The 12,741-nt window shown below is 40.8% G+C and overlaps 2 protein-coding genes across 2 annotated transcripts; both read right to left on the reverse strand.

Moving 5' to 3' along the window:
- Positions 1–298: 298 nt before the first annotated feature.
- Positions 299–2,933, reverse strand: LOC136690828 (ermin-like). Its single transcript, XM_066662870.1, has 2 exons — positions 2,811–2,933; positions 299–720 (listed from the first exon to the last, which is right to left on the reverse strand). Exons 1-2 carry the CDS (start codon positions 2,911–2,913, stop codon positions 323–325), a joined length of 501 nt encoding a protein of 166 aa, XP_066518967.1. The 5' UTR covers positions 2,914–2,933; the 3' UTR covers positions 299–322.
- A 3,768-nt stretch (positions 2,934–6,701) lies between these two features.
- si:dkey-276j7.2 (cytohesin-interacting protein) lies at positions 6,702–11,467 on the reverse strand. The gene is made up of 8 exons (XM_066666562.1): positions 11,317–11,467; positions 10,820–10,863; positions 9,876–9,930; positions 9,649–9,751; positions 9,141–9,231; positions 8,752–8,818; positions 8,483–8,549; positions 6,702–7,269 (listed from the first exon to the last, which is right to left on the reverse strand). Exons 1-8 carry the CDS (start codon positions 11,425–11,427, stop codon positions 7,196–7,198), a joined length of 612 nt encoding a protein of 203 aa, XP_066522659.1. The 5' UTR covers positions 11,428–11,467; the 3' UTR covers positions 6,702–7,195.
- Positions 11,468–12,741: the final 1,274 nt, after the last annotated feature.

Below are 12,741 nucleotides of genomic sequence, written 5' to 3' on the forward strand. Positions count from 1 at the left end.
CACACACTGCTGAATGCTAGTGAGCTAGCTGCAAAAGAATGGAAGACATTTATAATGATACCTATAATAGCTCTCCCTCACCCTTGTGGACTCCTCCAGCTGTAGTCAGGCAGTGTGTATTCATTTGGTTTGGGGGAGTGGCTTTGGAAGGTGGGATTTTTTCAGTTGGATATTCCCAAAGTAGCTTACACTTGCTGGTTTCTACAAAATTACCTATTCCAGGTTTAATGGGATGTATTCCATCTTTATTGCATTAGGTTGTAAGTATATTTGCATAAAGTGTGTGTGTGGTGCATCCTCATTGGATTTCACACACTCGATACTAGAAGCTCATCATAGATTCAAACTCGTCTATCCTCTGCTTAGTGTTTCCTCGCTTGATCTTTCTATAACACACAGTGTTGTACTTGGACACCTCGGGGCCACTGCTGGAGCTCCGCCCATTTCTCCGCCCCCTTCGCTTGGTTGACTTCTGGTCTGTGGCGGGAAAGTTCTGTGGGTCGTTCTCCTGCTGAAAATCACTCAGCCCATCTTCTTCCTCGCTCTCTTTCTCGCCCTCTTCCTCTCTCTCTTCTTCACCATCCTCCTCATCCTCTTTCCAGTCCTCTGGTTCATTTTGTTCACCACTTCCTGCCGTGCTGATATGGCGTTCCTCCTTCACTGGCTCTGCATTATTATTAGGCGTATCTCTTCTTCCAGTTTCTTTACTCATCTGTTCCACTGATGTAAAGCACAAGAATATTAGATACAGTGAAGATTAAAGACGGCGTTTCAGCTTTGTTTATATACACTGAAGCATCACAGTGACTCGTCTGTTGCTGCACAGTTTGTGTGGGTTATGTTCTAGTCCTACAACAGTAGGTTGGTGGACTTTTCTCTACCCAGCAGTGACCCTGAGGGCTTTAAAAACTCCAGCAGCATCGCTGTGTCTGATCCACCCTTAACAGCACACCACACACTAACACACCGCCAACACATCAGTGCTACTGTAGTGCTGAGAATGATCTACCACCCAGATCATAACGGTTCTGTGGTGGTCCTGTGGGGGTCCTGACCAAGAACAGGTTGAAAGGGTCAGACTAAGCATGTTGAGCAACAGATGGATTACAGTCTTTAAAAACGTCATTAGAAACCCACCTTGTACTTTCATTCAGTTCCCAAATTATGAGCTCCACATTCCTTAGAGCTTCCTAATTGCTTGTAAAGGTTTTAAATATAGGCTAGGTTTACAATTACGGAAAATTACAGATATTATGCACATAATTACACACAGCACTGTCTGTGATATGATAGTGGAATAGACAGAGCAGTGTTGCTAAGGTTTTTAAGCACATCATTGTCACTGCTTGGTTTAAAGACCAAATCGACTCAACTCATTAATCTGTTTCAGGGTCCTCGTGGCACCAGGGTAGGTAAAGAAGCCCAAGTGCCTCTGTCCCAGCCTCCGCTGGGATATATATCTAATCCCTCCAGAGAATCCTAGGTCTACCTCAGGGCCTTCTCCCAGTAGACAGTACCTAGTATAGCCTACCTGCAGCAGAAGATAATCAGGCAAGGGTGTCTTTGTGCTTGAGAACTGATCATTGATGGCTTATATATTGTGCATTAAATGCCTAACATGGGCTACTATCTATCTCTAAAGAAAGACTGCAAAATAACTATCAGAATTGGTAAATTAATATACTGAGTTATTTACTGAGCCTAAGTTACCTCTTGTTCAGTCTCTAACTTGAACTGCTTGAACTAAAAGAACTGTGGTTCTTGAGAGTTGGCATACCACTGACCTAGCATTAAAATAATGAACATGTATATAGCTATACTTTCCTGAAATGAGCAGTTTTAAAACCAAACGCCTGTTCTTCTTTGTCCTCAATTTCCCAAATGACTTGCCATGTTCAGTGGGAAAGGGCTTTGGGTAACCTCAGTGTGGAGAGTACAGTACTTGGCATAAGATGTAAATCTGCTTTGTGGAATTTTAATTTGGTTTGCATAAGCAAATTTGGAGGCTTCTGGCACTGGAACAACACTAAAAAATTCCTTCCATCATTTCCCTCATCGACTGAGGCTTATGTAATATATACAGAAATTAAAAGGCTGTTAACTGCAATTGTCTCCCTGCACACACTCTCCCAGTGACCTCTTGACCTCTGGACAATGTTCAAATACAACACAGCAGTGATTATACTCCTGCTACAGTTTAAACCTGTAAAATGACTAGCACTGGCTAATCTGATTCAATTCAATATGCTAAACTGGGTGTATATTGTGCTGCTCTGAAAGAAAATTATTTCACAGGAAATTTTCTGGCTAACACCTTGAAGGGTGTAGAATTCATAAAGCTACAAAAAAGAGCCTGGGCAAATAAAGCCAACAACTGTCTTAGCCTTTAAGTTAGCATGTTATGCTAACACATTTTGTGTTGAAAGAATATCAATGCTAAGTAATACAAGAGCAGTGTTCATAAAGCTAATATATCTGGCTTTCATACAATTATTAGTCCCTTTTTTCTATAATTAGTCCCAACATTTTTGTTGTATTTAAGCAAGAATGTAAACGCTAAGTAAAATACAGTTGTAAGCTAGTGTTAATAAAGCTAAAACAACAGCCTTTCAGGTCAACAACAACTGTTCTCAGCCTTTAGGTTAAATTAAATGCATTCAATTATGACATTTTAATTAATTTATTAGATATAGCCACTTTTTCATATGGTAACATGCTAACTGAGAATCATAAGACCAAGTAAAAATGTTTTCAGTGATAACACAGAGTTAACACAAATCCTTGCAGCAGTGTTTCTGAGTTCCACTTACCTTGGTCACTGCTGCTCTCTGGTCCAGCTGGTAGTCCAGACCCTGGCATGTGGTCAGTGGGCTGTGGAGAAGGAGGCGGAGGGGGTAGTTGATGGGTAGCCATCGGCTCCTGTCCTGGACACTCTGTACAGTGATCCATCTGTGTCTAATTCTCTCTCCCTCTCTTGTTCACCCTGTGGTATGGACAACACTGGACAGCACACACACACCCTCTCGCATCCTGTTATCATGCTAATGATCTTTTGAGCTCCAGTGCCCAGACAGAGAACATTTTCTCTGAGTCTGTTGCAGTAAGGGCTTCTTCTTGGAAGGTTTAACACTAGATGTTGGACACTGTTGTGAGCATTTGATCCCATTCAGCCAAAAGAGAATTATTAAAACCAGTTACACGTTAGGTGATGTTTAAATTTTTGGCCAAAAACTCTGCTCCAGGTCACCCAAAGCATTGCACAGAGCTCCATTAAACCAAAAAGCAGTTCCATGGCTCAACAACCTAATGCTGTGAGGTTTATACCCCTCTAGCCAAAGCTTGCGAATGGCCAAGGTGACTTTACACAAATATGCAGCAGCTTCAGAGCATCATATTCTATTAGCAATGCATTTCTCGGTGGATACATCTGTATACAAGCTGTGTGTGTACAGTTGAACACGTGTCAGCAATGAGTGCACTGTAGCAGTTATTCATCGCCTTAGAGAAAGAGGGAATGAGGGAAAAGTATTCCATAGTGAATGGTAGGATTTCCAGGTTTTTTTTCACTGGCAAGTCATGAACCATTGCATGCTCATTATTTGGGGCGAATCAAGCCAGACACTAGTTATTTTCTGTTTGTGCTCTTGAATATTGGATTGGAATTTAGGAGGTGGAAAATGATGTCAAGCCACAACATGAGGATATAAGAACATACAAAAACGCATACTGAAAACAGTTTCAATCTTATATCGGTCTTTCATTCATTCATTATCTGTAAGCGCTTATCCAATTCAGGGTCGCGGTGGGTCCAGAGCCTACCTTGAATTATTGGGCGCAAGGTGGGAATACACCCTGGAGGGGGCGCCAGTCCTTCACAGGGCAACACACACACACACTCACACACTCACACCTACAGACACTTTGAGTCACCAATCCACCTACCAACGTGTGTTTTGGACTGTGGGAGGAAACTGGAGCACCCGGAGGAAACCCACGCAGACACAGGGAGAACACACCACACTCCTCACAGACAGTCACCCGGAGGAAACCCACGCAGACACAGGGAGAACACACCACACTCCTCACAGACAGTCACCCGGAGGAAACCCACGCAGACACAGGGAGAACACACCACACTCCTCACAGACAGTCACCCGGAGGAAACCCACGCAGACACAGGGAGAACACACCACACTCCTCACAGACAGTCACCCGGAGGAAACCCACGCAGACACAGGGAGAACACACCACACTCCTCACAGACAGTCACCCGGAGCGGGAATCGAACCCACAACCTCCAGGTCCCTGGAGCTGTGTGACTGCGACACTACCTGCTGCTCAATTTGTCTTTTCTCAGACTGAAATTCATCTTGAGACCAGCCAAGTGCAGCGCCTCCATCTGACGTTTTCTGACATCCTTTAATTTACCAATAATCTGGAATTACATTCGTTGTTTATACGTAAACCTATTACTTACGTACTTTTGTCACAGTGAAATTTCTGCCACATTTCAATTACATAAACATAGAGATGTCTAATGTTTAAAAGAAAACACAAGGAGAACAGCAGTTTAGTTTTTTACATTCTGAAAATTCATTAAACATCTAGGTCTTGACTCTGACACGGTGTGTCCTGGTGTCTGGTTCGCCTCTGTTTCAGCTTTGGTGGCCTTGACAATAAGATTGTACAGTACATTGTGCACGTATAAAAGAGAGCTGTCTAAGACTTAAACTCTAATCTGATTCTATAATCACACGATGCAACTTCCAACTGTTATCATATGTGTTCATCATCTGTAAAATGACTCAGATTTTGTCAGCAGTGTGTAGGTGTTAATAAACCATATCCTGCCCAGTTTAAGATGTTGAGATTTAAAGATGTGTGTGAAACCTTCAAGTTCAGAAAGAACTTCCTATATACAGTTTGTTTTTTGTTTATAATCCAGGACCTGTAGCAGCCGGTTTAGAAATGCATAAAAGTTATTTATATTTTGATTTCATTTGAACATTACAAGAAAACCTTTATATGATTTGATGAATTGTGCCTAATAAGACAGGAACACAGTGTCGCAGTCACACAGCTCCAGGGACCTGGAGGTTGTGGGTTCGATTCCCACTTTGGGTGACTGTCTGTGGGGAGTTGGTGTGTTCTCCCTGTGTCTGCGTGGGTTTCCTCCGGGTGACTGTGAGGAGTTGGTGTGTTCTCCCTGTGGCTGTGCGGGTTTCCTCCAGGTTCTCTGATTTCCTACCACAGTCCAAAAACACACGTTGGTAGGTGGATTGGTGACTCAAAAGTGTCCGTAGGTGTGAGTGAGTGAGTGAATGTGTGAGTGTGTGTGTTGCCCTGTGAAGGACTGGCGCCCCCTCCAGGGTGTATTCCCGCCTTGCGCCCAATGATTCCAGGTAGGCTCTGGACCCTCCGCCACCCTGAACTGGATAAGTGTTACAGATAATGAATGAATGAATGAAAGACAGGAACATGAACTAAAACTGTAAAAATATAAGTATATTGTGTTCTGGTGGACTTTAGAACAAATATTCCAAATGTAGTTATGATAAAAATGACATTACCCCGAGAAAACTGTTGTTCCATTATCTCATTCAAAGGTTTTTTTGGTATATTTATTTGCTCTATGAAAGTATTGGGACACCTACACTTTACACCATACCTGTTCATCCCAAATGTGTTCAGTGGGGATCAAGTCAGGGTTCAATCAAGTTCTTCCACCCCAAACTCACCCAACCATGCCTTTAAGGAACTTACTTGTGCCCTGGGCACAGTCAGGCTGGCACAGAAAGGGGCCTTCCCCAAACCTTTTCCACAAAATTGGAAGTGTACAATTCTCCAAAATCCTTCACTGGAACGAAGGGGCCCAGGTCAATGCCTGAATACAACCTCATAGAACTTTCTCTCCTCCACCAACCTCTACAGTTGGCACAATGCAGTCAGGCAGGTAATGTTCTCCTGGCACTTGCCAAACCCAGACTCGTCCATCAGAATTCCAGACAGATACGCATGATTCGTCACCCCACAGAACACATTTCCACGAGTCCAGTGGCAGTGGAAGACCTATGCTTTCACAAACATAAGAGGAATGCATGGCTAGGTGCTGAAATAAATAAATCTGTGGCAATTTTTTTTCTGCTTTGACTTCCACTGAAACTTAAAAAGGTTTTTTTTCTTTTTATATTTAGTTACTCTTATGGAGAAGCATGTGTTTCTTTGGACAACGGCAATACAATCCCTTGGACAAGACTCCAAATCTTTCATTGTTCAGTTTGTCTATTTTCCTCGGTCTGTAGCATGATTTAAAATGTCAGTAGCTCTGGGTAAGAGACAAAGAAGATTCGTAGAACCAATTCATTTCTTTTCTAGACGGTGAGCAACAACAGCAAGGACTGACTGTCCTTGAAATGAACAATAACTTGTCAGTCCCTTTCACAGAGTCAAACAGTAAAAAGAAGTGTGAATGTTTGTGTGGGTGACAGCTGGGTGTCATGTTACAGTGTGGGTGTTTCCTGTTCAATTAGATATTTTGTGATTTCACAATGTGATTGAAACTTACAAGTTCAGCTGCAGCTTTCAGAAGATTAGGGCTCACACCACAGCGCTTGTAGACACGCTAACAGAGCTGCTGATTGGGGATAACAGCCAAAAAAACATGATAGACTTCAGTGATACACACTTTTTAATAAGGGCACGGAAGTAGAGTACCAAAGTCATAAATATTTAAAACATAAATAAACGTATAAATACAAACGTATCAATTTACATATAGTCTTTGTATTTTGTACTTACACATAAATAAATAAGTTAAATGGATCAGTCTGTAAGTATAACCGATCTATTTCACAACACATCACTTCTGTTTGACAAAATACAAAAATACTGACATTATTTACATATGTGATATATTACATGATAAAGCTGGGCATTTTAGGCTTTGTGACGTTTCAGAAGTTCATATTCCTCCTAGTGTGAGGAACAAAGGACTAGTTTTAGCTGTAGGTGTCCTTTAATATTGGTTTTCATCATGGTGCAAGGTTTTTCCAGAGCCAGAATCTCACTGGCCAGTAGAGATGTAACCCAAGAGAGCACTGGGCCACAGTCCTGGACTGAAGAGCCAAAATCCTAATGCCACTGTTTAGAGAAAGTGTCCCTTAATGGGCCTCACAGGGCCCTGGATTAGATGATGTTAACAAAGTGGAATGGGAAGAGTGAGAGGCTCAGAAGGAGGGCAGGAGTCAGAGTGTGTGCTCCTTTGGTCACCTGTGAAAAGAGAGAGAGAGAGAGAGAGAGAGAGAGAGAGAGAGAAAGAGAGAGATACTTTTAGCTAAGCGGAGATTTACATACATAAACTCAAAAAAAATTTCTTTGTTATGAAACAGCAAATATACCGACACCCAGGGACATGAATGTATCATAAATGACCTCCCCCATGCTGATGACCCACCCCATGGGTCCAGAGCCTACCTGGAATCATTGGGCGCAAGGCGGGAATACAACCTGGAGGGGGCGCCAGTCCTTCACAGGGCAACACACACACGCATTTATTCACACACTCACACCTATTACACTTTTTGAGTTACCAATCCACCTACCAACATGTGTTTTTGGAATGTGGGAGGAAACCGGAGCACCCGGAGGAAACCCACGCAGACACAGGGAGAACACACCAAACTCCTCACAGAAAGTCACCCGGAGTGGGACCTGAACCCACAATCTCCAGGTCCAAAAACAAATGTTGCTAGGTGGATTGGTGACTCAAAAGTGTCCATAAGTGTGAGTGTGTGAGCGAATGTGTGAGTGAATGTGTCACCCTGTGAAGGATTGGCGCCCCCCCCAGGGTGTGTTTCTGTCTTGCGCCCAATGATTCCGGGTAGGCTCCGGACCCACCACGACCCTGAATTGGATAAGCGCTTACAGAACATGAATGAATGAATTAATGCTTGCTATATTTTGATTGTAAAAGTGATAAATTCCTTTATAACGAACTGAAAATATGGTAGAACTCCATTTTGATAACGAGGTTATTATAAGAAACCAGCATTAAACCTGTGTTGTGTGCTTCTCAGCCTGAGCTTATGAGGTTGTGACTTCTACCTCAACCTGTTAGCTGTTATTTGTTTAAACAAAGTGTACATGGCAGCAGAAGTGTATGAAGATCTTGAAGCAGCTGGTGAAGTGCCTCAGTGCATGTTTCTCAAAAGTGACTTCAGGTATTCACAGCATTTACGCCATCTGTTCAGCAGACAGTGTGCTGTGGGAGGTGTTTGATCTCGTATTTGTATCTTTCTGTCTCTGAAGAACACACACACTTTTTTGCTGTGTTCATTAAGATGCAGAGGTAAGAGGAAATGACGATCTTCTTTCACACATGGGAACTTCCTCATTTCTTGTTATATTTTTTTATACTGTCTACTGTTTCACCCTTTACCACCACCCCACCCCACAATTTCTCAACACATACATACACACACACCTCGTAAGAGACGCTCTTCCTGTGTGATAAGCTTCTGCAATTCAGCCCACTTTTCGTTCAGCTGCCACTGTAAACGTAGGGAAAAAACACAACATGCCGTCAGCACAGACTCAGTGTGTTTCCCCAACACAACACAACACACACACAATAGGGGGGGGAAGTACTGTTGAACTCAGTGCTGAATAATCAACCACTAAAACAGAAGAGAAAGAAGTAGAACAAAACTCGAAACTAGAACAGTGAATGTGGAACATAATAAGGGACATTACCTCTAAGTGATGTAGTTTTTTTTGCATTTCTTTTAGTTTCACTGTAGTGCCCCTCACAATCTCCATCCTGGGAAAAGCCACAGACATTGTACATTATAAACCAATATCAAAACAGGCCAATTGTCACAACTGCTAAAGGCAAGGATTTAAATTATAAATGGTTTAAAGAAATAAACCTACATATTTTTTTAAATTATTAGAGTTACAGAGTATGCTGTGAATATTACAAATAAACCTCTCCATATTTTCAGACACTAGAGGGTTCATAATTCATAATCTTCAAACAACTGATCAGTAGTAACTGGAAAATATGAAATAGGTTTAATAAGTAGGTAAGAAGGCTGCTGTTTAAGGAGGAAAGTGTGGTTAAATACAATGCTGATTCTTACTTTAAGAGGCAGGCGTTTTGAATGAGGTCAACAATCTGCTGATGCTCAAACCCCTCCACACAGATACTGTTCACAATAATGATCACATCACCTGCAAAAGAGAGAAAAAGAGAGAGTGAATATTAGCATATTATCAAATAGAGTCTAAAAATGTAAGCCATAAAATTAAATCTCATTTTGTTGTTCAAGCTGAAGGAGCTGAATCATTTCTAGAGTTGTGGTTAACATTGGAGTTAAACTTAAGAGTTTAGCTTAAAAATCCTTAAGACATATTCTTATTATAGATACCTATGGCAGATATTATTATTATATACAGGTACTTATGTATGTATGTATGTTACAAATTAATATACGTATTATTCTATATTTATGTAACAAATGACGTTTTATATGTATAGACGTTCGAATGGGGGATTGTTATCATGACACATGAATGCTTCCACATTTACATATTTACACGCTATATATTATTACACATTGATATTTTAAATAAATAAAAAGATCTCACCTGCCCTTAAGCCAGCATTTTCTGCTGGACTGTTCTCTCTCACTGAACACACACATGTAAACACGTCTTCCTCACAGCTGTTAGTCAGCTTCTCATTATAGGTCTATGAGAGGGAGAGAGAGAAGGGAAAGCATTAGGATCCAACCTGATATGACTGAAAACAAAATGGAGTAAATATGTCAGATGTTAGAGAGAAGAGAACAAAAAGAGTGGGATGTGTAACTCACTCTTATTTCAAATCCAAAAGCTTCATTGTCTTTCTTTGGGATGGTGATACATTCCCTGTAACACATACACACAGAGGAAGGCCAAATTAAGACTTGTGTACCAGGTACTGGAGATTGGTTTAAAAACATCGCTTTGGGTTGTAGATTGAAGGAGATGGTTTATAGGGATCAAGGGGTAAACAACCAAAGGTCAGAAGTGGCAAAAGCTATAAACATTTATTCATTAATTCATTCATTTATTCGTTCATTCATTCGTTGTCTGTAAGCGCTTATCCAGTTCAGGGTCACTGTGGGTCCAGAGCCTACCTGGAATCATTGGGCGCAAGGCAGGAATACACCCTAAAGGGGGCACTAGTCCTTCACCAGGCAACACAAATCAAATCCTCACACCTACGGACACTTTTGAGTCGCCAATCCACCGACCTAAGTGTTTTTGAACTGTGGGAAGAAACTTTAGCACCCGGAGGAAAGCCACGCGGACACAGGGACAACACACCACCACACCACAGGGTGTGCTCTCCCTGTGTCTGCGTGGGTTTCCTCCGGGTGCTCCGGTTTCCTCCCACGGTCCAAAAACATACATTGATGATTCAAAAACACTTAGGTCGGTGGACTGGCGACTCAAAAGTGTCCGTAGGTGTGAGGATTTGATTTGTGTTGCCTGGCGAAGGACTGGCGCCCCCTCCAGGGTGTATTCCTGCCTTGCGCCCAATGATTCCAGGTAGGCTCTGGACCCACCGTGACCCTGAACTGGATAAGCGTTACAGATAATAATGATATTCCAAAGGTATGAATGGTGGATAGAATATATGGGTTATAATATAACTGGGTTATATTAAAACCTATGTATAACTTTAAAACCTATGTGTAACTTTAATAAATCAACAAATGTATTATAACTATAATACATAACTTTAAAAAATCTGTAAATATAGTATAATTACCTGTTGGAGTCATGCTTTTGAAGTTTAATCTGACTTTGTGTCGCCTGAAATAATAAAGTGAAATTAGTGTCATAGTTATAAATTGTTCTGACGTCAGCTTCTGTTCATTATTACCAAACATGGACAGTAACCAGGAGTAACTTCCCTTTATTTCAAGTAGGCTATTATTATTATTATGATTATTATTATTATTATATAGGCACTGTCATATATATGTAACACATAAATAATATATTATTACATATAAGCACTTACATTCACATATGATTCCAAGTATTTTATGTGTAACCATATTCGTCATGAGATTATATATAGGATAGTAACATTTTATAGCTGTTCACATATACAATACATGTAGGACAATATTATCACATACAGATATGTTTACCTCTGTGTTAGATATGTGTATATGACATGTATAGAACCATTGAAGCATGTTTTGGAGTATAGTTCACGTCTTCACCGCTATAAAACAGTTTATAATAAAAATGTCTCACCCTCTGTCTCTGTCTGTAGTAATTCTTGTCAACTACTTTTCGGCGGGAGAAAGACTCTGCGCGGCTGCCTTTCCTGATGAGTTCTTTAATGTAGGTGATGGAGGAGCTCATTCTTCTCCAGTGGACTCTCACATGTGTGAGAAACTCTCTCTCTGAGTCTGTGGTTTTTTTCATAGCTTCTGGAAGGAAATCACATGATCAGAGTTAAGTCCCTAGGCCCAGGGTGTGAAATCTGCTTCAAAGGCGTTTACTGGAAACTGCGCCACAGTGGCCATTACACCACAATTACCTGCTGTAAACCTTTAACTTCCAATTAACCGCTTAAGTGTTTCTCGTTAATTAAATCTTACAACAAACAATCAAATATAACTTTGTATAATCACATCTGTTAAACTATCCTGTGTGGACACTTCTAACTGGTGACTTCAGCTAGGCCTACTTTAAGGAGCACTCATTGCTGACACAGGCTTTTAATACATTCTCTGTAGCAAATCTTTAGTAATAGATTGAAATGCTCTGGGGCGGCAACACAAGCCTAATGTCAGCATGTCCAATGCCAAGTAAGAAACATCAGGGTATAAAACCCCCAGCAGGACCCCAGGGACGAGCTGGTGTGGCAGTCTCTGGAGTTGTGTTGCAGTGAGACTATGTGTAATGCCACTGACATCCCTTTTAATTGAAGGAATAAATGAATATATACAGTTCCTCCAGGCGCTACTTATATATTAAATGAATGCCTTCTCAGTAAGTGTGGTGCTTGTATAAAGTTATATATAATCACAGTAAACACACACAAAATAAATAAATATATAATAACAATAATATAAAACAAATAAGAAATATAAGATTTGTTTTCTATAAGTTAGTAGGTTTTGTTCAGATTCTCTTTGATTGCATGAATTTGTTAAATCAAAAGCACACATTATTTAAAATCATTATTTATTACCCGATATTGAATGATAACCTCAAATAATACGGACTCCACAAGGAGAGATTTGGATAAAGGTAAACCAACACATTCACGCACAGAGGACCACACTCACTGGAATAATGTTATTTGGTTTTATTCTAATGTTGAGCACTATTTGTTGTTTGTTTGTTTGTTCTTTAGCAAATAAACACTTACTGCTCAGATAAATAGCTTTTTAAATCTCATAATCTCTGGTGCATAAAGCTTTTGCACAGTATTGCATATTGTATATATAGTTATGTTTTTCTTTTTTCATTTATTAATTTTCTTTAACTGCTGATCCAAATCAGGGTCGCCGTGGGTCAGGAGCCTACCCAGAATCACTGGGCGCAAAGCAGGAACACACCCTTTAGGGGGCGCCAGTCCTTCACAGGGCAACACACACCTTTGAGGCAGGATTGAGATTTGTTAAATTGAATGTAACTTGTGAATATCTGAATTACAGGTTAGAATTA

Source organism: Hoplias malabaricus, chromosome 3 (genome assembly GCF_029633855.1).
Source record: "Hoplias malabaricus isolate fHopMal1 chromosome 3, fHopMal1.hap1, whole genome shotgun sequence".
Classification (NCBI taxonomy): domain Eukaryota; kingdom Metazoa; phylum Chordata; class Actinopteri; order Characiformes; family Erythrinidae; genus Hoplias; species Hoplias malabaricus.

Bases quoted from the DNA above. Each gene is read 5' to 3' on its own strand.
- si:dkey-276j7.2 (XM_066666562.1), bottom strand. From the start codon at position 11,427: ATGAGCTCCTCCATCACCTACATTAAAGAACTCATCAGGAAAGGCAGC. The intron at 10,864-11,316 runs GTGAGACATTTT...TTATTATTTCAG, and splicing joins ACTACAGACAGAGACAGAGG to GCGACACAAAGTCAGATTAA. The intron at 8,819-9,140 runs GTAAGAATCAGC...GGCTTTTCCCAG, and splicing joins CAAAACGCCTGCCTCTTAAA to GATGGAGATTGTGAGGGGCA.
- LOC136690828 (XM_066662870.1), bottom strand. From the start codon at position 2,913: ATGGCTACCCATCAACTACCCCCTCCGCCTCCTTCTCCACAGCCCACT. The intron at 721-2,810 runs GTAAGTGGAACT...GCTTTACATCAG, and splicing joins AGAGAGCAGCAGTGACCAAG to TGGAACAGATGAGTAAAGAA.